General features: G+C 44.5%; 5 protein-coding genes across 5 annotated transcripts; 1 reads left to right on the top strand and 4 right to left on the bottom strand.

The window, feature by feature from the left end:
* Window positions 1–1,262: 1,262 nt before the first annotated feature.
* On the top strand, window positions 1,263–1,594 carry PtA15_18A225 (uncharacterized protein; the record flags this gene model as incomplete). Its single annotated transcript, XM_053164743.1, has 2 exons — window positions 1,263–1,302; window positions 1,365–1,594. 2 exons carry the CDS (start codon window positions 1,263–1,265, stop codon window positions 1,592–1,594), a joined length of 270 nt encoding a protein of 89 aa, XP_053028722.1.
* A 5,666-nt stretch (window positions 1,595–7,260) lies between these two features.
* PtA15_18A224 (uncharacterized protein) lies at window positions 7,261–8,491 on the bottom strand (the record flags this gene model as incomplete). The annotated part of the gene is made up of 3 exons (XM_053164742.1): window positions 7,261–7,605; window positions 7,668–7,877; window positions 7,958–8,491. The coding sequence occupies 3 exons, from the start codon at window positions 8,489–8,491 to the stop codon at window positions 7,261–7,263; spliced, it is 1,089 nt and encodes a 362-aa protein (XP_053028721.1).
* Window positions 8,492–8,795: 304 nt separating this feature from the next.
* PtA15_18A223 (uncharacterized protein) lies at window positions 8,796–9,979 on the bottom strand (the record flags this gene model as incomplete). The annotated part of the gene is made up of 3 exons (XM_053164741.1): window positions 8,796–8,847; window positions 8,925–9,290; window positions 9,876–9,979. 3 exons carry the CDS (start codon window positions 9,977–9,979, stop codon window positions 8,796–8,798), a joined length of 522 nt encoding a protein of 173 aa, XP_053028720.1.
* A 6,682-nt stretch (window positions 9,980–16,661) lies between these two features.
* PtA15_18A222 (uncharacterized protein) lies at window positions 16,662–17,114 on the bottom strand (the record flags this gene model as incomplete). The annotated part of the gene is made up of 3 exons (XM_053164740.1): window positions 16,662–16,706; window positions 16,779–16,825; window positions 16,913–17,114. The coding sequence occupies 3 exons, from the start codon at window positions 17,112–17,114 to the stop codon at window positions 16,662–16,664; spliced, it is 294 nt and encodes a 97-aa protein (XP_053028719.1).
* Window positions 17,115–24,938: 7,824 nt separating this feature from the next.
* On the bottom strand, window positions 24,939–27,219 carry PtA15_18A221 (uncharacterized protein; the record flags this gene model as incomplete). Its single annotated transcript, XM_053164739.1, has 2 exons — window positions 24,939–25,848; window positions 25,931–27,219. The coding sequence occupies 2 exons, from the start codon at window positions 27,217–27,219 to the stop codon at window positions 24,939–24,941; spliced, it is 2,199 nt and encodes a 732-aa protein (XP_053028718.1).
* Window positions 27,220–27,265: the final 46 nt, after the last annotated feature.

The raw sequence follows: 27,265 nt of genomic DNA, 5'->3' as shown, positions 1-27,265 counted from the left end.
GGAGGAAAAGCTAACTCTTCTAAAAAGAATCCTAGATTGTGTACTAGGAAAAACTTTCAATTGGATACAGATGACAATTACAATTCAAGCAATGTTCAAGATGAAACCGTACCCACTGGAAAATCCAATCGGAGCCCGAACGATCCTCCCCAAACTGAAAGAAATCAATCTCCCTTGCACGATAACTTGGTTGGTCTAACCCTTGAAAACTTTGGTAGCCAATTGGACAATTGGTCTATACAACAACTTCGCCAAGCCTCTCAGCAAAACAAAGATATCCACTCTAATCGGATTCCACCAGAAGTTCAAGACGCACTTACATTGCTCAAACAAAATTATATAAAAAGCAAGCTCATGCTTGCATTGATTGGACATGTTAGTGAAGCAACTGTGAATAAATCACTGTAAGTCTGCTTAATTTTTGCACAAGTGCATTACATATTTAAATCCTTCTGCCCTATAGTGGTGAAAATAAACCCCCACGTCAAAAATGCTCCTGGAATCGCTTCTTGGCCTTCAGCTTGGAGAGTGCAAAGACTCCTGGTAAGTTTCCTCCCACCCTCACCCAGCCTCACAAACCTAGCAATCAAGTTCAATACTAATTTCCTATCTGCCATTAGTCCCCCCAAGGGGATGCTCAGTTGGGTGGGATGAAAGAAATACCCACCTAGGGAATGTGTGGTCGGGCCTTTCTAAGGATGAAAGATCGGTTTTTAGTGCGGCGGTCTTTCAATACTTCTCAAAAATACCATGCCAGCTTGAAGACGATGATGACAACGATGAGGAAGAAATCGAGCTTACCCCATACGAGATTGAACTCTACGAGCCCCTCTACCAAGCTTTGGTAAACCAGGAGAAAGTTGATTCAATAATTTTGAAGGGATCCAATTCCGGTATCGAAAATGCCGAAGCGTTCAAACAGGCCGAGAAGCGAATGCAAAATCTAAACAAAGAAGTCAGTATCAATCAGAAAATTTTATCATCTTTTTGCAAGCTTGAACTAACAGATTTGAAATTACTAGCTATTTAATGCTTCAAATTTATATAATACTACCTATTACCTCCTCACAGCAACCAGAAAAACCAGTGCAAACAGTTTTTGTCGCGAGTGGTCAAACAATGCAGCTTGGCTCACTCTTGCGGAGAAAAAGTGGAAAGCTAAGGAGCAATTTGAGGCGTATAGTCATGGACGAGATATTCAAGATGCGGTGGAGGAGGCGAATGGAGTTTGCATGGCAAAGAAGAAAAAACCAGCTGACAAGATGAAGACTGACCTTCGAGCAGCTCTGAACGAAATTCTTGGTGAGCTTTTAACCAAGAAAATCTTACACAAACTATTCATCAGCTAATGGTTTGTTTCTTAGCAACTGCCCTTGGTGTTTTGGTGGAAGGTTGTATATTTCCAAAACAAAAAGATCCAGTTGCTATCTTACGCAAAAAACATCCACACTTGAGGATAGTCCTCTCCGAAGGTTCTCAGCTCAAGGCCGAAGAATTAATGGCTGGTTTTGATGGCCTCCAATTCCCCAAAAGAAAACAATGGCTTGCCAACATTAAAAGCGGAGCATTCAAGATTCTACCCATTGAGAATTAGATGTTGTAACCGTTCTTCTTTTGCTCAAATCACATGTTTTTGAGAAAACAATTATCTGCTGCTCTGGACTGGATATCGTATTTGATTGTTTCACTGCACCTATATCATCTTCTCAAAATAAAACCATTCTTCTACTTTTTTATCTCCACTTGACTCTTGCCCCAATCAAAAGAAACAGTTTATCAATCCAGATACAGTTTAAAGATGTCATCAAGTACTCGTTTGCAGGTACCCGCTACTTGTTGGCGAGTACTTGGTTTTAGAAACAAGTACTTGGAAACGAGTGCCGGGTGCAGGTGCGGGTGTCCACTTTTGGTGGGAAAAAAACAGCAAGTACCTGCAACAAGTACTTGCCAATACTTGCGAAGTTGAGAGCGTCCAGATGTGTAGGTTGACAGTTAGATACAAGCATATTATTATGCATAATACCATACTTATAAACATTTACAAGTCCATACCCGTCCCCAGTCCATACCTGTCCCCGTGACATATCCATCTCCATCAACCTCCTCACCACCACCTCACCACACCCATCGGCCGCCACCATGGCAAGAGGTAAGAAGCGTCACAGGCCAAGTGGGTCACCAACATCTTCTATATCCATCCCCACCAAAGATCCGAATATTTCTGCTTCACAAAAGACAAAAAGCCGATCGATTGTCAATGTACCCAACGATTCCGACGAAAGCGACAATGTTCTCTCCAACTCAGAAACTCCGGAAAGCACTCAGAACTCAAAGGTTCAACAGCTGACAGATGAGCAAGAGCTGAGTAAGTCATTTCTAGCTCACTCATTTACTTAACCAAACTGACTGACTTTCACTTTGTGAAATTCCAGAAAAGGCTCGGAGACTTCATGCGAATCGTCTTAGCGCTTGCTATGCAGCTTTCGAATCACCACATCTCTCGGATTTGCTTGACAAAAAAGGCCGGAGGATGATCGCCTACCGTTGTAAAACGTAAGTCGTTTACGTTTTTTTTGATCGTCTTGCAGCCTGTATCTAATTTCTCTTTTGTTTGTCGTTTTAGCTGTGGGAACAAAATCCACCGCCCAGTATCTGACACTTCCCCATCAAATCTAGCTAAACATGTAGCCAGCTGCGCCAAAAAAGAACGCGAGGCATCCGATAATCAGAAACTTTCGTCGATGGGGATATCCGGGACCGGCGAGATTGATCCCCGAGAAGTAAGTCTTTTATTTCTCCTCCCCATAATAGCAGCAAGTTGACAATTGTTCTGATTGCAATTGACCTCCAGGTACCTCAGCTGTGTGCGATCTGGTGCGCCAAAGCGGCCCGACCGTTTTCAGCTCTTGGAGATGCGGCTCATCGAGCAATGTTGCACCCGGTCATTATCAAGAATTTACCGCCACGGAGAACCGTCTCAAATGATATAGCCCGTCTATATACAGCTGCGCAGCAGGAAATGATTAAATCGCTCAAGGTCAGTTTTTGTCATCTATCTAGAATTCATGTAAATTAAACCTCATCGATCTGACCTTTATTCTTATTCTAGGATCACAAGGGGGCAATGTACCTGGGGCTAGACGCCTGGCAGTCCCCAAATGGCTATGATGTCTTAGGAACGGTCATATACCGCCTCGTGGAAGAAGATACACCCAGTGGATATCTCTTGGAGGCGATGCCTCTCGACTTCGTCAAGCTTCAAAGAAGCCATACCGGTTTGTATTTAGCTGAAACTGTTCAGCGCATCGTTGAGAAATTTGGGATAACGGAAAAGGTATGCTTTTTACTGTGACTTATTTCTCTTTTTCTTCCTTTTTTGGTGTCCTGATCAGAAGATATTATGTTGGATAGATACATGGGATCGTCACCGATAACGCTTCAAACAACCAGACCATGATTGAAGCCATCAAATCTTTCAAGTGGCCTAGGTTCAAAGGTGAAGGCCAGTGGATCCAATGCTTTGCTCACATACTCAACTTGATCGTTCAGGCGATCTTACGACCCTTTGGCAGCCACAAAAAACAACCCAGAATGTCTGCCTTGCTTAATCTGGACCTAGACACTGAAGACGACATTTGTGACTACGACGACGAGGAAGATGAAGACCTAGATGATCCAGATGAGCAGATTCAAATGTAAGAAATCTTCTGATTGTGATCGTTTTGATTTTTCTCATTCATTTTAAGGCTGATACAACGTTTATGCTTAGGTTTACCGGGAGTGAATCAGGAGATGATCAAGATGATGAGATTGAAAACGACTCCAGGGAAAATATCTTGGCCGCCGATCTCATTCGTGAGGATGAAATTGAACTCAAGGATGATGATCTGAATGAGTTCAGCGATGAGGGGGAAGATGATTGATACACTTCCAAATCTTCCAAGGTGACCTTAGCCAAGGTAAGAAGCTGTCTCCAACTGATTAAACAGTCAACCGATTGCTTACCGACTTGAATCATTTTAATTTAAAAACAGTTCCGAGCGATTTCCAGAAAGTTAAATAAGTCACCGAACTCAAAGGCTCTCTTCAAGGAGATCTGTGAGGAGGTTGAGTGTTCAAGGCCGCATAACGTTGGGCGCGACGTTCGGACCCGGTGGAATTCAACTCTGGAGCAATTAAAAAGCATTCTGCGATGCTCGGCAGCAATGTGAGCTTTTTTTTTCCACTCACAACATCAACGATCAGTCCTGATAGGCTGATAGTTTCATATTCCAATTGAAGCCTTCAGTGGCAAAAAGATAAACGCCACGGTCCCGCTCGACAATATCATATTAACCAGGAGGATCTCAGCTTAGCACACGACCTCGCTGAGGTTCTTGAACCTTTCTACGACATTACCCTGCAGGTCTCAATTCGTGGTTCCGCTCGGATCGCCGACATCGTTGTCTTCATCGACCAGATCACCAGCCATCTCTCTTCTGCAATCTCGGAGAAGCGTCACAATTACCCCCCTGCCTTGAGGAACGCGTGTTGGGCTGGACTTAAGCTAACAAATAAATACTACACGCTAACCGACTGCTCACCATTATACCGGGTCGCTATGGGTATGCTTTCAATCTCTACCAATGATTTTATATTGTACTGATGGTATTTCTTTATCTTAAGTCCTACATCCGTCTTTTAAAGACGAATATTTCAAACTTGCTCGATGGCAACCAGAATGGATTGAAGAATCCATAAGGCTCACCCGTGAGATGTGGGAAACTCACTACAAACCTACATCTCAGCCATCGACATCACAACCAATTATCATATGTCCTAAGGTGAGTGAATGGGATGTTTCTGATCTACTTCATCCGATCGAATGCAAGCTAACTTATGATAATTGGTGGAATAAAGCCCCAGAAAGGGGTTCTTGCAGGTTTGATTGGAGCCTCCGAAGCGCGAGGAGGGAACACATCAACCGATCCGATTCACATGTGGCTAGCTGGCGGCTTGACTTTGACTGATGACGGTCAGCCGGTGAATCCCCTCAAATGGTGGATGCGACAACGGCGTGCAGGGAATACTCACGGGGGTCTGCTACGTATGGCCCTCAATGGCTTAAGCTGTCCGGGTAAGTTGTTGGTCTCCTAGCACAGATGGCCAGTTTGATTTGCTGACACTTATGTTTGTAGCAACGACCGTGGATGTCGAACGATCATTCAGCTTTGGGAGGGATTATGTTTCCCTTAAAAGGCACCGGCTCGGTGCTGCGTCAGTCACAAAAGGTATGACGGTCGCTTTTTATTCGAAGAATGGGAAAATAAAACCCGGGGTATTACATAGATGGAAGGTAAATAAGGCAAACAAGACTAAGCAAAAAGGTAAAGGGAGAGCAGGGAGAAAATGATGTGCTTGTTGTTTTTTTTTTCCTTTTTTCTATTTATTTCTCTAAGATATGTAATCACGGCAATGCAAGAGAGCAATGATTCTGAGCTGCAAAAAGAGCAAGTACTCGCGAGTACTCGTAACAAGTACGCGCGTACCTGCCCCCTGCCGCTGCGCGGGTGCGGGTGCGGGTGCGGGTGCCCAGATTTTGGGTTTTTTTTGGCAAGTACTCGCACCCGTGGCAAGTACTCGCACCCGTGGCAAGTACTCGCACCCGTGGCAAGTACTCGCACCCGTGGCAAGTACTCGCGTATCAGGTGACATCTTTAATACAGTTTGTCAATCCGGATGCAGTTTGTCAATCCCAATACAATTTTGCAAAGAGCCATGATATCAAAGCTGACCGGATACCGATTCACTATGCTTTTTGTTCTCTGATTTCAAAGAAAGTATAAAATAACAAATAACATTTCATTCTTGATCACTCAGAAAGCAAACATAAAGGATGGTTCAAAATGATTTTTTTTAGTTTGATTTGTTTTTCTTGTTGGTGCTTGGCTTGTCTTGAGGTTTTCCCCTTTTTCTAGACAACAATTTTTGAATATGGTAAACTTGGTTGACCGAATTGGTGTCATATTTTGGATATATTGGAAGCCAGTAATCGGATTTGCTGTATACCTATGAATATAATACGGACTTACTTCGCGCACTGCGAAAAGCTCTTCGCGCACTGTGCAGTGCGCGAAGTTTGCAAACACTTTGCGCACTGCGCGTGAAGGGCGCAACTTTTTCAAATTATTTTTTGACCAATCAATAGAAAAGCTTCTTATTGTCCTCTGTGAATTTATTTGGAGTTTTTTGAAGCTTCCTTGTATGCTTAAAAATCCCACCAATAAAAAAAACAAGTACAGCCATTTGGGGACCTGGAATTCATATTCCCACCAGTCAAAAAATCCAAATAATTTAGTGAATAATGATACATATGAATTCAAACTTTTTAGAATTTTTTGGCCACTTTGTGCAAGAATAAGGCTTTCAAAAATTAGGAAAGTTCACCACTTACTGGCGCATTTTGGCATATCTTGAGAAACAGTTACTGGTTTTTGAAAGCCTTGTCCTTGTACAAAGTGGCCAAAAAGTTCTAAAACTTTTGAATACATGTTTAATATGATTCAATAAATTAATTGGATTTTTTGGCCTGTGGGAATATGAATTCCAGGTCCCCAAATGGCTGTACTTGTTTTTTTTATTGGTGGGATTTTTAAGCATACAAGGAAGCTTCAAAAAACTCCAAATAAATTCACAGAGGACAATAATAAGCTTGTCTATTGATTGGTCAAAAAATAATTTGAAAAAGTTGCGCCCTTCACGCGCAGTGCGCGAAGTGTTTGCAAACTTCGCGCACTGCACAGTGCGCGAAGAGCTTTTCGCAGTGCGCGAAGTAAGTCCGTATAATAAAGCCATGAGTGTATGCAAAAAAAGAAGAGTGTATTGATCAAAGCAAACCCTGTTGTCATCTTTGGCCCCTTGGCTTTCGGCATGAGCAGCAAACCTTGCAACGGCTGAAAAGGAGCTTGCTCGACTCCAAAATGCAACAGAATATCGACGTGGGGGGCCTTCCAAAGCCTTTGAAAAGTAGAATTTAGCAACACTGTGTAAAAGAATTCGGAGGGGCCCGTGGAAGGAATATCCATGCAACCCAGGGTAAGCCACACCCAATGATGGAAGGAGAAATTCCCCACCATGGTGGTTACCAAAAAAACAAGCAGAATCAAATAGCAACGCATTCTTCCGATCCCGGTGTGTGTAGACTTGACTGTTCACACTTATTGTACGGGCTAAAAATAATCTCTAAGCTGTGGTATTATTGCAGATCACAAGAAGAACGGGTCACTTACATGCAATGATTTTGTTTTTCTCATTTTTCAAATTTTCGCGGAGGTAGTCAGATCCGTGTTTCTCAAGAAACCCAATGGCCGCCTCGGCAATCGTAGTTGATTGTGGGAAGAATGCCTTATTGATCCACAATGACAGCTTGCTGTAGAAGGTGATTTCGTTCCAAAATTTGGCCATTGCCTTTGTGTCTGCGGCGTTTTGACTTTCTCGAAGAGGGTTGGGAAGTACGGGGGAGAATTCTTCAGTCTTCCACAAGTTGTCGTACCCCTGCAGCTCATTCAAATCGATTTTTTCTTGCTTAATTCGTACTTTGAGGTCATGCATCCCCTTTGATTTGGGCTAAGAATTGTAGTGGTTAGACAATATGGCCCAATTATTACTTAAGAAGAAAATGGTCGTACATCACCAAGGCCATATCCATAGGCCTGAAAAGACATTGAAGAGTTGTCAGCCCCCGCAGGGCCACGAATTTCACCCTTAATTTTTGGGCCGATTGGAAAGGGACTTTGCAGAGGCCCAGCAATGGGTTCAGAAGAGTAGAGGACTTCTTTTTCGGCTGTATTCCAATTCAAGGTTGATACGATTTCATTGAGATTAATCTCGGCGCGAACCTGTAAAATTCATACATAGATTTGAAGGGCAATTTAGCTATCACAAAAGGGGAGCAGAGCACAGCGAAAAGTTGATGTACATCTGGATGCAAATGTAGATCACTAGTGGCCGGAATTGGTGGAACTCCAACACCAACACAAATGCCAGCCTCATCAATCAAGACAACCATTTTGTCACCAGGTAGCAGCTTGCACTCGCTCTGCTTAACCTTGGAGTATTTGAGGACGTGGAAATAGGTTGGATATCGAAGGCAAAAAGGCTTGGTTGCACCAGGATTACCATTGTATAGTCGGATGGTCTCGTGAACTGATTCGGCAGCTTGGAGTAACTGGCTTTGGAGAGCGGTGCTTGGAGGAGCGCCAGTGGACAACCCTTTGGCTGGGAATTTCGCCGATTGAAATTGCGCCAGCAGCAATTGGACGATTTTTCTGATGTGCGTCTTTGGGGCGATCTCTTGCATTAAAAATACGGCCAACAAGTCAAAGTCCACCACTACTTTGCGGTGATCCAGATGTTGCCTGTGGAGCGACTTGCACAGTTGTCTAACCAGGGTGGCGACATCGGCCTCGGTGTAATCAATGCCCCTCGAGGGCCCTCGGGGGTCGTCGGCCATGGCCCCGATTGAAGCACAGGGCCCAAATTCAGCAACCTGGCATCGGGATCCAAGCCCAAGCTGCCCCAGCGCCCCAAAACCCCAGCTTGGACAAGCAGGGACCGGTGCGCCCCGGCATGTACGCCTGGTTTGCATCAGTCCCACAATATGGTGGCGGATGGACTTGTACGCCTCACCCCCCACCATACAGCGCATTTGAACCATATTCCCCTTATCGGGGGGCGCATGGATGGCGGCAATGGAAAAGACACTCACCTCTGCGTGCGTCAAGAAGGTTGGTTGGCGGCGATTCACTTGATTGGCCTCAGGCCCCGATATGGGGGTTGATCAAATGGGAGAAACTGTAGGCAGCCTTTCTGTAGAATTTTTAGGGACAGGGCGAGGGTCAGCGTGGTCAAACATGGGCCATGGTGAAGCGGTGGATGGTACAAACAAGCCGAAATCGTGGGCCGATTGATCGAGTGGAAAAACGATTCCCCGGATCAAAGAGGATGTGAATGATTGACCAGCGTTGGAAAAGCGCAGGTGCCTGCAGGGCAAAGCCGATGGGACCGAGCCGGCGATGGGGTAAGTCGGCCTGGACGGGGGGCGTGCTCGATTGGTTGAGGCAGGGGCCGGCGGCGCGGTTGCTTCGGCCGGGGGGGCCGCGGGGCGATGGCCCCAAGCTGATGGGCGGGGCCCCCGGAACGCCGGGATTCGCGGCGCACGCACTTGCGCGCCCGCGGGTGCGACTTTGATCGCCAACGCGTGGCCCCATGCGCCCGGGGAGTCCTCCCACGTGGGGCCCACCGCAAACCCACTTGGACCCCATGGTGGACGGGTGAGCCAGGTCGGCCTATACAGCCGGCCCAAAAAGGCTTGCTACTTTTGCCCCAATTTTGAAACTTTTGGCAGCAGCGGCCAAACTCCGCGCAGCTGGAATCGGCTGTGCGCCCGGACCGTGCTCGGGGGATTGCGGGGGGAGCCACACCACCGCTGCACCGCCACTGCCCACCCACCGCCACCCACCCACCACCAGATCGAACATCACCGCCAGATCCCGCCAGCGCAACGTCGAATTGATCCCGGCAATCGGAAAGATTCAATGCGCGTGAGTTGTTATTTCCATCATCCTTTTGTGTGGATCCCAAATTGCATTCTGAAATTTATCACCGGTCTTGATTCAGGATCCACAATCAATCAAAACCACAGCTCAGCTCGCCAGCACCGGCAAACAACAGCGGTAAAAAAATAAACCCTGTTGGTGAGTCATCTTTTTCCCCTCTCCTTCTCTCCGTCCCATCCCCGACCCCCTGGCTCACCAAGCCCTCTCCGTCCCAGCCAGATTTGACCCTCCAATTGGCCCGCCTCCCCCGTGCCATGCCTGACATTCAACAAGCCGCACAGCCAGATCGCCTTGCTCTTGACCTCGCTATAGATTCGGACGGTGAAGGTGGGCTCTGCGGGTAAGTCGGTCACGTCAACGGGCTGGCTGATTGTCCTGTGCATCGGCCCCGCCGCCCTCCTCGGCCCACTGCCCACTCACCTCTGCTATGACCCGAATTGCCTTCTGCGTCGTCAGTCCCCTCCAGGAAGCCCTTGTTGTTGGCTCCGCCGCTACCCAGAAGAAACGCTTCTCCGAGGCACAGAAGGGCCAGTACATTACTAGTCTTTTTTGAGGGGGGTGATTGCCTTTTTTCCTTGCCAATGGGCCCGCCAGCAGCCCTGTACATATTTCTCTTGATGTTATTTCATCCATCTGTATCATGTTTATTTCACACCCCTAGCATAAATCATCATCATTTCTCTTCTCTATCTTGATGATTTCTGTTGTTCTACCGGTCTATTTGCTTACAATGCTCTTGAATACATGATAATCTGCTTGGCCTTTAAAAGCCATTAAGTGTATCTCTACCAGCGGTTTCAAGCAGGCGGCGCACAATTCAGCAGCGCCCCGCGCGCTCTTTACATCGCCCTTGGTTGGTATGTATGGTAAGGCCATAGCTTCGAAACCGCGACGTTGCAGCACACTGCTTTCAAAGAGGTGATAAGAAGACTTTAGGATAAGTGGGGATCGGATACCGGCGAAGTGGCCATTACTGCATCTAAGGGGGCTGCTGCGTGTAACATATCTGGAACTACACTGCACTCATTGGGGGGTATAAGGCTATGGACAGACTCTGTTTGCGTCTCAGTTACAATACACAATGCCCAAGGAGCAACACTCTCACTCATCCATAGACTTTGTTCTTTACACCCTCTCCTTGTTTTTTGCTCAGAAAACAAAAAGAAAATGATGTTTAATCAGCCTTTTCTGATGTAGGTTTTTGATTTCTTTTTTTAATTACCTGCCAAGCTTTGCAGCCCAAAACTGAAAATGTTTATCCTTGATTGATAGATTTGATTAATTGAAAGAAGTTAGAAAAGTTCAAACAGGATCCAACCATTGTTATATGATGGCTGTTAATTTGATATTTTCTCCAACTTTCTTGGGACTGGTAATCTTTTGAAACCGTTTTCCATTTTTAAATTAACTTCACTGATTTTTTTTCTTCTTGTCACATTGACAGTGGTACAGCAAACCATGAGGTTTCTATTTTGTTGGATTTTTTCTATTTGCGCATTATGTCAAAATATCTACTTCCTCCAACTGGTTGCAACTTGCAACAGAAACAAGAGGAAAGAATTAAAAAGAAGAAATGGCCCAAGATGCACAAGATGCACAAATTGTATACAGACTTAGTTGGCACACTGCAAAAAACTCTTTGCGCACTGCACAGTACACAAAGGGTTGTTTGCAGCATGCAAAGCAAGTCCAAATATATATATATATATATGAAATTATTGCTGGCAATTAGCACATCATGCTATCAGTATGGAGGAAAAGAATAAGACAAATCAATCCACATACCAGATAACTATTATCCAAATGAATCAACTATGTACATATAATTTTTTTCAACTTGGGTACTGCTGTGATAAGGTCATCAATGTGATTTGTGAACTTCTCTACCCTTCCTCTATCTTCTTGTCTGATTTTTGTGTTGTGTTGTAAAAATTTGATCTGCCTTGATGAAAACTTTTTTTCCTTTCTCTGTTACATAAATGGAAGTTTTTCACTCTTTTTTCCCTTGGTATATATAGTTCCTCTCTGAATTGTTCATGTTCTATCTTACTCATTTTGCATTCTTATCTTTCTTCAACTGCATTCAAGTGTACTATTTCCATAAATATACAGATAAAAACAACTCAGAATCATTAAAAGAAATTCTTTAGGTGATGGACCAAATTATTGACAAAACCTTTGTTCCGGTGTGCCTGCTGTGTACACTCATGTCTGCCACAAGCAAATAGAATTTTCAAGGTAATTTGGCCTGCTGGAAAAGGGGTTTTGATATAACAAGGATCAACCTTAGCCTGCGCACAAAACAAACACCATGCAAGCAACAGGATACATTGGGCATATTGGCTCACTCCAAATTTCATTGCAGATACTTACCTACATGTCCAATTTTTTGTTTTTAGCTGTTATATTATGGATAATTGCTAAAAACAAAACATTGGACATGTAGGTATGCATCTTAAATGACATATGGAGTGATCAGGGCTGCCTTGAGCTTTTGACGCTATTGGGGTGAGCAGGGCTGCCCTGAGCTCTCAGCGCCCTTGGGATCAGGCTGGTGGCACACATCTTGAAATGAGGCAAATTTACAGGGAGAAGTGAGCTGGGACTAGGCCACCAAGAGTCCATTGATTATAATTTTGCCACTTTTACAAAATGGACAGATTCATCAGGATTCTTCAGTCTTTACTGTTTCTGATACTTGAAAAATTTGTGAATTTTTCCTTATAAATTTCAATAAGAATGCCTTTAAAGTTGTCTCAGTGAACCGTAACCAGTATGAATGCCTTTTGCCCAAATCTTGGGTTTTTGGTTACTGCATCTCTCGGGGGGGTTTCCAGGGCCCTTACCTTGCCACCTTGCGGCAGACCTTGGCTTTGGTGCCGCACACACATCGATTTTCTAAACCAAACAATCCCGAAATGCCGGCATTCGAAGGACAGGGCGGAAAGAAGAGAAAGAGAAACCAAAGACCAAAAACACCCTCATCCGTTTCCCTAAGCCAGTCACTCGAAATTGAAAGAAATCATGCACTCAGGTACACATCTGCAGCTCCCCAAGTTAATTCCCCGACCATTCCGGTTGCAGGAGGCCCAAACCGAGAATCTTCCGAATCTTCTGATCATCAACAAACCGATTTCAATAATCTCAATATGAATCATGACAATGAACAAGAAGAGAACATTCTCCACCCCCCCGATTCTCGTGTTCAGCTGCTAGCCGACTACTTCCGAACGGAGCATTACAAAAATAAAAAGATAGTGGAAGAGGAGCTTTGGTCCGAAGTTTATGAACAGATGTTTTTGTCTTTCCATCATTGTGCAAACAAGACTTCGCATTGGGGTGACCATTTGTGCTGGGATAAAGATTGGAAGCCGGAATGTGGATGTCGAGATCATCGAACAAGAGAAGTGGTCCTGGTTGATATTTTAAGTGTGTTCCATCAGATCAAATTGCTGCCAGTTTTGACTATACACAAACTTGTTTTTTATTATTTTAATCAATTGAATAAACTTTTCTTTACCAGGCCGAAAGCAGGCTAGTGTGTCATTCTGCGACTGTCATCCAGACCAGGTACGACTGATCCAAATGGGGTACATCGGAGGTTCCCCAAAATTTCCCAGGACGGCATTCTCGATTTGACTCCTACAGTTTCACCACATCATGTGGAAGCACAGTGCTGTTGCAATCACACCATTTGCAAAAGCACTTGACGAGTTTCTTGATATTAACAGCCCACTTATACTGGTTTGTTGGCCTCATTCTGATGCAGAAACATCTTATACTGTGAGTATTCTTGCATACCAGTTGCCACCATCCAATTTTAAAATGATGGTTATTTTGTAGGTCCGTCAATGGCGAAAGACACTGTCATCATCTGTGGATGCTTATCGGGAAATGCTGCGACGAGAACAGCTCCTTTCAGAAGAAATGCTGCAGATGTCAGCCTTGGATCAATTGGCAGACATATGTCCAAAGTGTTTTGGACCTCCGGTTGGCGGTAAAAAACCTCACGAGCCGGATTACATTGTTTGCATGGACGGCAACTTTCAACATAGGCGACATAAGGCTGCCAGCAACGAGGTTCTACCCATCAAGACACCTGGTCTTTTTGTCAAACCGGAAGATGTTGAAGAAATGCAAATCTCTATGAATGATACCAGGATCGGCAATGTAGGAAATACCAAATCAACTGTGAGTCACAACCAAACTTCTAAAATGCACAGCCCAAATTGAACTGATTAGCATTTAGGATCGCTGCACCGATCAACATACAGCCGCCAATGATCTTCGTGGGAGCAACACATGGAAGGCATGTGATGACACAGGTATATTTGGAATGGCATGTCGACATGACCAGATACTGCGACTAATCAACATTGTGAGGAGTGGTGAAAGGTATTTACCGGTGATTTCTCATCCTTGTGGCAATGAAGCTGATATTTTATATCAATTGATAATTGTAGAGCTTATTTTCCTATGACAATGATCCAATTTCTCCTCAAATCGACTGTAATTGAAGGACAGGTTCCCAAGAGATGCGCTTTTCTATATGATATAGGATGCAACATAGAGAAGGGGATAGTAAGGGTATGTTTTAGTCTAAATGGTGATTGGTTGGTTGATAAAATTCTGAGTGTCATTTGATATAAAAAAAACTCAAAAATGATTAAAAATTTCCATGAATGCAGAGGGACCAATTTCCTGAAGAACGAGCCCAAAACCAGTTGATGTTTGGCACAAGTGTATTCCATTCATACGTGCATGAATGGTCGTGCCAGCTCAAATACAACCCAAGGTTAAATGAAGGTTGGGGTATGTCTGATGGGGAAGGCTTAGAGCGTGATTGGGCATATTTATCTCCACTTATCAGCTCACTTAGGTTTTGCACAAAGAATCATCGCCTTTCTGCATTGCATTTCCGGGCAGACCACCATAACCAGGTTGGCAACATGCATGCAGGTAAAGCTCAGAATTATCTGCATTTGAAACTTTACAAGCTGATTTGTTATTGTCTCAGTGAAGTTACTATTAGATCGGGGAAAAACCATAGAGGACTTGTTGAAAAATGCCAAAAATGAACTCTTGGAGATTTTTGAAGTACATGGGCACACAATCGAATACTTGCAAGGCCAATGGATCCGGCAGAGAGAGTGTCAGCTTTCCCAAATGGCCAGTGAATCCGAGAAAGATTTGCAAAATCAGGTTGAAGAACTGGTTGAATTGGAGGACAAGCTCTGAGAAGCACAGTAAGAGCTAAAATATTCCGCAGCTGCAAATGATTAAATTTTTACTAAAAACTTCATGCTGCATATCTGGACAGTGAAGAGATGCTTCAACTTCGCAGAAGACAACGGAACAATCCAAACATTGCGCAAGGAAGACAGATGGGTGAAATTTCCAACACTTTGGTACCTCTGGAGCAAGAAATCAAATGGATTATAGAAGAAATTGGCTCTGATTTCTTCAGTAATCTAGCCGGTGCTTCAAGTGAGTCACTGAATAACATGGTATGGCATGATCATAAATAATGCAATTTGACTCGGATATAATTCCTCCAGATACTCAAAAAAGACAGCTAATCAAGATGAAGGTTAGCAAGGCCAAACTTTACGAGGCCAAGGTTGGAGTTTGTGAAATACAAAAGAAATGGGATCAAAGAGGATCAGGTTGGTGAATTATATATCTGATTATAGGTGGGTACATCTTGATGTGGACAAATTTTGCAGGAACCCGTGTGCAGGCTCGATTCAAGAAGATTATGAATTCAAAAACAAAGCTCCTTAGAAGCAAGTGGGTTTCCTACAATAAGAAAGCCGAGGATTACAATACACTGTATGTGCCCGAAGCAACAATGGCAACACCGAGTTTGGAAGAAGTCAAATCGATGGACTTAACTGACCCTTTCTGGAATCTTGGGTCCTTAACTCATCCGGAGGAGCCATGGGCAGTGGATTTTAATGTGCAAAGGGGCATTTCAGCCTACCTGACTCAAAGTCGTTGTCAAGAAGAGCTGGCGCGAATCTCAAGGGAGGCCAGACAAGCCCTCAAGTGGGCAATTCACAAATCTTCCAAGCTGGATGAAATTTCGAAGTTTTTGAGAAGAGGTGATTTCATAATTTTGCAATGTGGGAAATACATATATGTTAAGTTTACTTACCCATTCGGAAATTTGACCTGTGTTAAACAAAGATGATTGGTCTCAGACCAATCTACCGGAATCAGCAGTCGAATTATCCCTCAAAGAACTATGTTCCAGACATAACCTTTCAACATCGGCGCTGGGCTCAGTATATGCCAACCTTGCCAAAAAACACTGCCGAGGGTGGATGGCATGGAATTCTCATTTTTGCCAGCTCCTGATTTGGAGCCAAAAGTACCTTTCCCCCGAATGGCCAGAAGAAACCGATGTTGGACAACAGTGGGATCTTGTTATGCATTTTTGCAAATTGATCTGGGAAGAACTTGCGAAAGTGGACTCGGTGATTATGGAGTTGGAGGACAATGGGGATTACGAGGAGGAGGAGATTTTACAGCAGGAAGAATTACAGACCCCTTTCGGAATGGATGGAATGGATGGCAGGGAAGAAAATGAAATGGAGCTGTGAAAGGAATGGGTGGCCTGGCTGGGGGTTTGGTTGGTGGAAAAGCGATCTACTTTTGTTGCAGTTCCATAGTTTCATTCTTTGCAAATCCAAAATTCAAATGCCGATGGGGTCCCAATCGGTGCAGCCCAGAATAAAAACAAGCCCACCCCAGAAAAGCAGGAATCCATGCGCCCCGGCTTATACGCCTGGTTTGCATGGGTCCCACAATATGGTGGCGGGTTGACTTATACGCCTCACCCCCCACCATGCAGCGCATTTGCCCAGGGTTGTGATCGTTAGTTGGGCCACCAAGAATGTAAAGCTGTCAGCCGCGCTGATGTGTATTGGAATTTAAAAGGGTAGGCTGCCATTGGCAGTATTCGCTTACCAATTGGAAATGCCCCTTGATTGTGCCTTTTAGTTTTCTTCCGGTTCCGTCCCTTAACTTGGCTTTCTTTCCAATCCTGCTGGTAATGAAGAACTAGTGGTGGTAGACAAGTGTGGACCAGAACATGCTACAACCATCCTGAATGAAATGAAAATTGACAGTGGTGCTGGGCTGTGACGGACCTCCTGTGACGGACCTCCTGTGACGGACCTTCTGTGACGGACCTTCGGCCTTATCTACTGCGGGCTCAGAGTCCCCTGGACAGGGTGTTTCAAAGAGGCAACACAAGATCAGTTTCAGATCAAGACAAAGAAGGAGGAAATGATTGGAGTGAGGGGACCCACAGGTTGATGTGCCCTTGCAATCGGAGTTATTCTCGTGCACCAACCCGCCGGACATCCGGTTGAACTTTGCCGTCCGCTTCCAGCTTTTATCCGCCTTGCCCTCGGCCTTGGAACGACGTGCATGGGCCTGGACCACATTATTTGAATGGTGGAGTTTTTCAGATTGTCCTGGGCCCCGACCGAGTGATTTGAATGAGGCCATCGATTGTGTCCGTCCTGCTTGCCTGCCTCGACCTGGTTATTTGACGGGCGCGATTGATCGGGTCCGCCGCTTGCCGGGTCTCTGTCCGGGGATGAAGGCAGCAATCGGTGGACCCCGCCCTCCGACTCGCCAAGTGTGGGGCCTGGGCACAGCGAATTGACCCCCTTTTCTTTGCAAGCCCCCTGTAGACTCGCGCTTAACACCCAAGGCCCAGCAGGCTGTCCGGATTTTAACCCACATCAACTCAGCTCAATTTCCCTCCCCACACCTACAATCCAAAGCTTGCACCTAAACTTCAAGACCACCCAAAGATATTAACAAGGCTGATTTGCCTTGGGTGTTCCAGTCTTCAGGATCTGTTATGGACTGCAAAGATTTTCACAAGGCTTTGGTCCTTTTGTGTAGCCAAGAAAAACACAGCTACTCTAGATCCAGAGTAGAGTAGCAATAAAAATAGTGGAAAAACCCTGCTTAAAGCAGTAGCAAAGCACCCTCACAGCTAATGCAAATTTTAACTGTGCGTAGCAAAGCAGAGTTTTTTCTTATTTTGCTTTAGCATAGCAGCTGAATTGGTGCTTTTTGGAACTTTTTAGCGCCATAAGTGGGGCAAATGGGGATGCTTTTGTGCCAAAAGTGTTGCAGGAGAGTGGGCATTTCTGTGTAAAAAGCTATAAAATGTATAAGTTTGGTGGACATTTTCCTACTAACCTCCGCGCACCCCTTATAAGCCATTCTAAAATGGCACACTATTTCTAATAATTTGATAGCACAAAATATATGCATCATGGAAAGATTCCTGGAATTTTTGGAATTTTTGGGTGAGTAACAAAAAAAGATATACAGCTGACAGTCATTTTCCTACTAAGCCCTACGCGAACCCCTTATAAGTCATTCTATAATGACACACAATTGCTTATAGTTTAATAAAATAAATTATATGCATTATTGAAAATTCCCTGAAATTTTCAGACTGTTTTTGTCAAAATGTGTACTGTTAGCAATCATTTTCCTACTAATCCTACTGCAGACCTGTTATATCTTGTGTTCTGATGACACACTATTTCTAAGAAATTCAGGGGGTGCAATTTATGTATAAATCTGAGTTATTTAAAATTTTCATGTCTCTAGTACATGGGACAAAAAACTTATACATATTAAAAATAGGGGCTTATATTTCCACTTTCGTATCCGTTTTTTGCATACCTCCTTTTCTGCGTGCATACCCGGGTTTTCTATATTCATTTCTAGGCAAAGCGAATCATATCAAAGTTCTTCTAAAATGATGAAAAGTGTCAGCCTTAGAGATACAACAAGTATCCTAAAATCTGCAAAAACTTGTAAACCATTTACAAATCCTGAAATATTATTGAATATTCAGAATCCTTGTGTTAAATTAAGGGGGTTCACCCACTCAAAGTAACCCCTCATTCCTACTCCTTCATGAATTTTTTCACATATGTACATATAGCCACAAAGCGCTCCAAAGAGCAGGAAAACTACTTAAAAAATTATTACATAAATTAAAATACATAAAATTATATTGATCAGTAAAATTCCTTTCCCCTGTGAAACAAGAGCCACGGGTGAGATGTACACATAGTACAAATTGATATTACACTTCATATTAAGCTATTTCACGTGACAATTGGTTATACAAATGTCACGTGTGGGAGTAAGGGAAGTTGTGTAATATTTTACAATTGAAATACCCATAACCAAGGTGTAATACACGTCTATTCTTGGCATTTACCCATAGCCAAAACTAATGGGAACTTTTCAGCGCTCTCAATGACCACTCCAGTATTTAAGGAGGTTATGGGGCCACTGGAATTGTCCCCTCAGAAATTTCACCACCCATTAACCTGTAAGTTAACTCATGAAAATTCTCCCCTGGCTTATTAAAGCCACCACTTCCTTTACTTCTGCCCTCTTGGCACGAAAATCACTAGATTTAACTCTAAAATTGCCAATTTCCCTTATAAGAATTTATTACAGTTATATCTTTATGAATAGTTTCTGTAAGACGCCCGCCTCTGACGTTCAGCCAATCAGTTTAAGTGCTTACCTGCTATTTCTATGTCAAAAACCCTATATATCCCTGTTCTTAATAAGTAAACCTTATTAATTACAAATATCTTCCTCTTACATAAGAGTCTTCAAACCCTTGTTGTGGCTGAATACCACGTAACAAGTTTGGCACATTATTGCCAGTGTTTTTATATCAGTACAGTTATAGTACTAGGCCAAAAACCCCTATTTCTGACGGGTTTTTACCCTAAGTTTCATAAACACAGCTGACAAAAAGAATTATCATGCCATCAGAATTTTAAAAAAACCTAATTTGCATTAATTCAATTTACTTTGTGTACCACTTTTATGAGGTACATAGAAGTTAAAATTTTTTGATTTATGTGTCCCAGCTGCATAAAAATTTCAGGGAAGTTAAAATTGTGCCTAGTCATAAAGTATCCAATAAGCTAAATATTTCCAATTAAGACTGCCGCACACCATTTATATCTCATGTTTTGATGCCTCCCCATTGCAGATATTTTCAGGGCACATAATTTATACAAAATTCAAAAATCCTGAAATTTTGAGACTGTTTGAAAATGTAAAAAAAAGGTATTCAGTAAGCAATAATTTTCCTACTAAGCCTGCCGCACCCCCCAAAAAAATCTTAAAAATTTCAGGGAATGCAAAATGGGCACAATTTTAACTGCCCTGAACTTTTCATGCTGCTGGCACACATAAATAAAAAGTTGTTACCTTGTGTGTACCTAAGAAAAGCAGGTACACAAAAAAAATTGAATTAATTCAAATTATGTTTTTTTTAAATTCTTATGGCATGATTTTTGATATGATTTACGTTTTGTAGAAATGAATAGAGAAAACTGGGGTACATATGCTGAAAAGGGGGTATGTAAAAACTTGGTACGTACGCAGAAATACCTGGGTACAAGTAGTAACCCCCTAAAAATAATACAAAAAATGAACAAGACAACTCCCAAAGAAGAATAATTTTGGGTTGAAACCTCCCAAAAAACCTGTAGCCTTAAACTAGGTCAACTTGGGAGTTGGTCAAAATTTGGTCCAGGAGACGTATGGGGGTCGTTTCCCCAAAATTTGGGAGTTGTTTTTCCAATTCCCTTTAATTATTAGCAGAGCTAATGTATGGCTGGAGCTATGTATTGAGCCTAAATTTGCTGGCATGGTTGAGATGGGCTCTTTGGACCACTAAGGGCATGGAACGTACCAGTCCAGACCAGTCTAAACCTTTACAGAAAGATTTTCTTCTAAAGTTTGTTGCCCAATCATCATTTCACAGTACTTTTTTCATTGGATATTCCTCCTTACCATACTTGATCACTTGTGATCAGAAGTTTCCTTCCTCTACCTCAGTCAGCCCTTCTCTTCCTTCTTGATTCAGCACCTATGAGCAAGTCATCATCCTCATGGAAGTCAAGACCAAGGACTTTATGACAGCCAATTAATTGCGGGTCTCATTTTGCATCTTCCACTATCCTGGTTTGCAGTCATAAGTCAAAAGTGAATTTTTCCTTTACCTCAGGGCCACCCCATCTGGCATTACAAATGAATCGGCAGGGGTCAATCAGATTGGTCCAACTGGTGATTGAATGTGCCCAGCCCTGATTGGGCCAGGTACAACAGGCACACCCTTGTTCAGGATCAGCCTGGAACCTGCCTTGCCAGGGTTGTGCTGGTGTACAGCATATCACCTCCATATTTCCCTTCCCATCAATCACTCATACAAACCACAAAGCCATCACACTATCTATGTTAACTCTCTTAGTCATATATCACAAACATTTCACCGAAATGAGCTGGGTGAGCTGGAAATTGCCCTGCCAAATGAGCTGGGTGAGCTGGAAATTGCCCTGCCAGATGAGCTGGGTGAGCTGGAAATTTCCTTGCCAAATGAGCTGGGTGAGCTGGAAATTGCCCTGCCAAATGAGCTGGGTGAGCTGGAAATTTCCCTGTCAGATGAGCTGGGTGAGCTGGAAATTGCCCTGCCAGATGAGCTGGGTGAGCTGAAAATTGCCCTGCCAAATGAGCTGGGTGAGCTGGAAATTGCCCTGCCAAATGAGCTGGGTGAGCTGGAAATTGCCCTGCCAGATGAGCTGGGTGAGCTGGAAATTGCCCTGCCAAATGAGCTGGGTGAGCTGGAAATTGCCCTGCCAAATGAGCTGGGTGAGCTGGAAATTGCCCTGCCAAATGAGCTGGGTGAGCTGGAAATTGCCCTGCCAGATGAGCTGGGTGAGCTGGAAATTTCCCTGCCAAATGAGCTGGGTGAGCTGGAAATTTCCCTGCCAAATGAGCTGGGTGAGCTGGAAATTTCCCTGCCAAATGAGCTGGGTGAGCTGAAAATTGCCCTGCCAAATGAGCTGGGTGAGCTGGAAATTGCCCTGCCAAATGAGCTGGGTGAGCTGGAAATTGCCCTGCCAGATGAGCTGGGTGAGCTGGAAATTGCCCTGCCAAATGAGCTGGGTGAGCTGGAAATTGCCCTGCCAGATGAGCTGGGTGAGCTGGAAATTGCCCTGCCAAATGAGCTGGGTGAGCTGGAAATTGCCCTGCCAGATGAGCTGGGTGAGCTGGAAATTTCCCTGCCAAATGAGCTGGGTGAGCTGGAAATTGCCCTGCCAAATGAGCTGGGTGAGCTGGAAATTGCCCTGCCAGATGAGCTGAGTGAGCTGGAAAATTCCATGCAGGGTGTGCTGATTGATCCATCCAAATGTGAGCTGAATGTGAGCTGGGTGAGCTGGTTTTCACACGAGCTCACACAGCTCAGCAGGGCATACGGTTTCAAGCCAAAGATGTTGCCGGTTCTTTCTTCGGCTTAAAGCCGAATAATCCAGTGGACAAAACTCATATAAACGGTCAGTATGCTATTGCATGAGCGGGATTTGAATCATAGCTGATGTCTGTCCACGGCCCCGCTGGAATTGGGAGCGGCTCCAGTGTCCCAAAATGACAGCCTTAGAGCCAGCGCAGCTGGCCTAAAGTCTGCCTTTTTCTACTTCATTATACCTAAATGTGTTTATATCTGTTTAACCTTAAGACATAAGGTTTTTTTGACTTCAGATTCTGATTTGGCATGCAATTTTGACCCTAGTGTTCACTGATCACTTTCCAATATCTCTACTCCTTCATAGAGTTTGTGGTTTGTGACACGCATGCGCAGCGGTGATGTGTAGTCGCACCTGAGCGCTCCAAACCACATGTACATGTGTGATTATGTCATCCAACTTTGAAAATTTTTGAAGTCAGGAGCCCCCATGCAGCTGGAGGATACACAGACTTCAGACACCAGACAACCAGCCAACCAGGACCACAGAACACCCTTAGGACAAACCACAGGATCACCCACAGAGGCCGCTTAGCTCCCAGTATGAACACCAGATATTGACAGTAAGTTTCCTCTTTGACTGACCTTGTTTATCCAGAGTAAACTCTGTTTCTCTTGACTGCTTCTCTCCCTGTCTCTCTCAACTCTTCAACACTTCAAAGATCAAAAGGTTGTCTCTGGTTAAGACCTATAAAAACAGAGCATAGTAGTAACCCTAATTCTGAATCCCACCAAAGTTTCCTTGTTGTGAGTGGAGGCTGTTGCACTCTCTTGGCCTTGCACAGCTGGCATCCAACTTTTCCAGGTTGAGAATAGCCCAGATCATATTCAAAAGACTTAAAGTCTAGGCCTGATCTTATCTTTCTCTCTCTCTCAGTTTGTATTTCTTTATCCCAAGAAATCTAAACTATTCCCCTTTTTTTCTTGTGTCCTGCTGTCAAATAAGAGACACAGGCTCACACAAAAGGCTGTTGTGTTGAGGCTTCAACCCATTGGCAAGAGTCACATCTGTCCACATATTGATTGACAAATTTCTTCTGCCCGTTCCACACAAAACTTTGTTGGACCAGGGCAAGGGTGCGGGATTGGCCTGGGTGGCCCACTGCTTTGCTGTTTTGCTGGCCTTTTACTAGTTCTGTCCGCAATGCTGGGTCCACCGGCACGACTATCCGCCCTTTGTCATACAAGATGCCATCTACCTCCACATACCTGTTCTGGCTTCCTTTGAGGGTTTTCAAAGATTCTATCCATCTGGTCAGTTGGGCGTCAAGTGGGGTCAATTCCCTGATCCTTGTGATGATCTCTGCATCCGAAATTGCCAGTTCATCCTCTGCTTTGTGCTCCGCGTCCATCCCTAGTACATTGACCTCAAACCAGTGCTTGGCGTCCTCCAAGTCAACAGACTCGTCCTCAAACCAGGTTTCAAATTCCAATATCTCCGCAAACGTCCGCTCTGTGATATTGCTTGGATTCAGCAGTTGTCCAAAGGTCAGCTTTTCACCAGGGGCGGGGGCAAGGTCTGGTCTTCTGGAAAGTGCACCAGGTTTGGTGGCTTGGCAGCCTGGCCGGAATATGATTTCAAAATCAAAACAGCCCATGGTCTCCGCCCACCATGCCTGTCTCCAGGTGAGCTCCTTTGTGGTCATGAAGCTTTCCAAGTTACGGTGGTCTGTGTAGAAAATGGTGGTCAGGTGGTGTGGGTTTCCTTCCAGGTACTGCTGCCACTCTTTGAAAGCGGTGACAAAGGCCAGCAGTTCCTTGTTGAAAATCTCATAATTCTTCTCCGCCTGCACCAATGATTGGGATAAGTAGGCAACAGGGTGGAGCTCTTTGTCTTTGTTGCAAACTTGAGACAGGACTGCTCCAAGAGCAAAGTTGGAGCAGTCACATTCCAGGATAAATGGTCTGTACGGGTCTGCAATCTTGAGTATTGGAGCGGAGGTGAATGCGGTCTTCAGACATTCAAATATGGAGTAGCATTTGTTGTCCCACACAAACGGAGTTTTTTTCCTTAGTGGTGATTTGACCAACAATGGGAGGTTACGCTACCAGTAACGGTAGCGTAACAAAAACGTAACAGAATCCGTGCTGTTATTCTTGCAATGACGGTGGCAAAGCTTCTGTTATGTTTTCTTCAATTTTTTTCCCTCTCTTCCGAGCCTCATTATGTTATCCCTTGCAGTTATGTGATGATAACCTGCACAAAAGAGGGAAGTTTTCCCCCTTTTATGGCATTTTTACCTCTGATAACGCAGTTAACACATTATCTCCATTATTTTTCCCAGTATTGAAGGTGAAAACACCCTCTGTTACATTACCCACCAGCCCAAAGAGCAATGTTGCCAGATAACGGTAACACATTATCTGGTAACGGTGAGAAGTTAAGTTACAAAAATCCCTCTGGATATTGTAACATATGTAACTTCCCATCATTGATTTGACCAGAAAAATTTGGATGAAATTGTCAGGATTTATGCACAGCTGAAGGAAAAAACAACACAAAATGGCCTTTATGTATTTACAGGTCACATGACAGCATGAAACACTGAGGGGACCAGGAGGCAGGTGACATGAAGCTAACTCCAGCCTTTACTCCTTGCACTTAGGGAAAAGGGGTAGAGCTCCCTGATGATGACAAAGGGGCTATTGCTATCAAAGGGGAGTAATATTGGAGTCCATACTGGACTTGGAATGCATGTTACTGAATGTCACCTGACACCTATTCACATCAATTTATTCATGGTGTGACCAGAAAGGACCAAACAAAATTGTCAGTATCAATACTTGAACAAAAATACAACACAAAATGACGATTATGTATTTACATCGGAGACTTGGTATGAAGAAATTTGCATAGGTGATATAAATTAAAATGAGTGGGTTGGGTTGTTGCAAAGATGGCTAGAGCGGGAGAGACGAGGGGGGGAAAGTCGCAAGAAAGAAGGGGGGATGCGGTGGAGTTAACCACAGATAATCAAGTCATCGTCGTCGTCGTCCTCATCGTTACTGCCACCTACTTGATTACCATGAGGAGCGTTGATGCGTTTGGGAGTTTCAGTCTGGACGGATTCTTGCGCGGCCTGTTCCTCGTGATGTTGATTATCAGGACGATCGGCGAGTAAATGATCTCCGTCTCCACTATCATTGTCAGCATCTTTTCCTTCGATGGAGTCGAGAGCAGCGGCACGCTGCTTCCCTTTGACATTTGCTTTTGAAACAAATATCTCTTGTTTTTGAGGACAGCGCTCCAACAAGTCATTATACGCCGCACTGGAGGTGTTCTTGGTGGGTTCGTTTGAATGAAGATGGGCGGCTTTGCTACCGGTTTGATGCGTCGGATCGAATCCGATAGCTCTCACCGCGGCCGTCGAATAGACCGACCTGGTACTGCTGCCCGTGCTCGATGACGGTTTATCTTGTGCAGGAAGGTGTCGCTTCTTGGCTTTAGGAGGGGCATTGTTACTAGTTGAGCCTGGTCGAGTTTTCTTCAGGGCCAATTTAGCATCTTGGATACACTTGAAGCCGTAGTTATCGTTCTTCTCTTTCTGGTCGGTCAAGATTTTGTTCATTTCAATTTCTTCTAATTCTCGCTTCCGTTTGAGTTTCATCCCCTCGACCTTGTCGACATCCGTCGCTCGACTATAACGCTCTTCGAACTTCTTCATCCGAGAGTTCCGGGTGACGTCACTTAACGAGCTCCCACTGCCTCCGCAGATATATGTGATCTGTCCGTTAATCGAAGTCCGCTTCGATTGGGTTGGCGGGAGTAAGCCGGTCTTTGTGGTCGGATCGCACTTGTCTGTTTTCTTGCCCTTACGACCGTAACTTTCAGCAAAACTTTTGCCAGTATGTTGGACCATCCCGGACGTGCTAGAATGATCATCATCAAAGGAGTCATCAGTTCGTTTTCATTTATCTTTGAGGAAATAAGAAAGCAGCAATCAAGACTGACCCAGCGAAAAATTCAGCCCTACTGGCCCTAACTTTCTTAACCTGTCTCTGGAGGTGGAAATCACAGATCGCCGATAAATTAGAGCCCTGCGAGCTGCAATTCCTAAGGTCGCACCAATCACCGCATTCATTGCCAGTGTCGAGTCTTTTGGCCACACACGAGCCGAGATCTTTCGCCCGACCAACGACAAAGATAGATTGTTGATTCTCGGGAGTGATTGAAAGGATTTCGGTCTTTGGACGACTGTAACCAGACGGTTGGGGTCGATTTTTCAACACTTTGGGGTTCATGATCCCAATCAATGTTCCGGGTTGTTCCTTCCAAAACTTCTCATAAGCTCCTCCGCTCCCGCCTCGGTAGGTCTTCATATTAGGCTCTTGTCCATTCGGAATCTCCGTGTCCGCTTCGAATAGGATCATGTTGATCACCCCACTCCCGCTACTGCTGATCTTGCTCGAGCTCAGATCGATTAATTTGAACGTCACAAATTTTTTCGGCTTGGGTTTTGCAGGTTCTTCGGGAGCGGTGTCCTGGTTCCCCTTTTTCTTGCATTGATCGTCGCGCTGGAGTTCATCATTCAATTCATCGACAACCTCTTCTTCATCTTCTTCTGCTGCTGCGCCTTTCGCTTTCGATGTACCTTGTTCGGACTGATGTTCATTCTCTGGTTTAGTGCTGCCCATCCGGTTGAATTGTGACGCGATGTAAGGGTTTGTTGTTTTGAAGTCACTCTTTTGTCCAATCACCCCAAACAAGACCCAATCTCCGACCAGGGGAACTTTCCACTCGGTGCCCCCTTGAAATCGACCGAGTTCAACTTTCCGGATGATGGCATAGAGTTCATTGATGCGAACGACGTATCGGTCGGAGAGATAGTCTTGGAGGGTTTGATGACTGAGCAATCGTTTCTTCAAGCGTGTCTCGGAGTTCGGTTCTATTTGTAAGAAGTCTGGGTCGAGCGTCGAAGGTTGAAATTTGATCGGCCCGAGTGGAATATTGACATTGACCGTCAGATCTGATCCCCGTAGTTCTGCTGGGGGCTGGATGGGTCTTTCTGCGCGTGATAAGATGCTAGTCGAACGCTTTGATGTCTGTATGAGTGTATGATTCTTCGACTCCTTACGCAGATCATGCAGGCCTTCTAGTAAGGTTGACTTGGGCTTTGGCTTCTGCTCTTTCGGTTGTCCAGTCCATCGTCGTGGAGCATACCGTTCGGCCAGTAGTTCGAGTTCTTTCTGGCGTATCTCGGTTCGATCAGGTGGCTTGGCTGGGTTGATTGAGGATATCATTGTGAGGATGGGGTATTTATATGTTGTCGAGTCTCGATGTTCTCCG

Source organism: Puccinia triticina, chromosome 18A (genome assembly GCF_026914185.1).
Source record: "Puccinia triticina chromosome 18A, complete sequence".
Taxonomy (NCBI): Eukaryota; Fungi; Basidiomycota; class Pucciniomycetes; order Pucciniales; family Pucciniaceae; genus Puccinia; species Puccinia triticina.
Note: the sequence above shows the minus strand (reverse complement) of the source record. Positions and strands in the feature narration are given on the sequence as shown.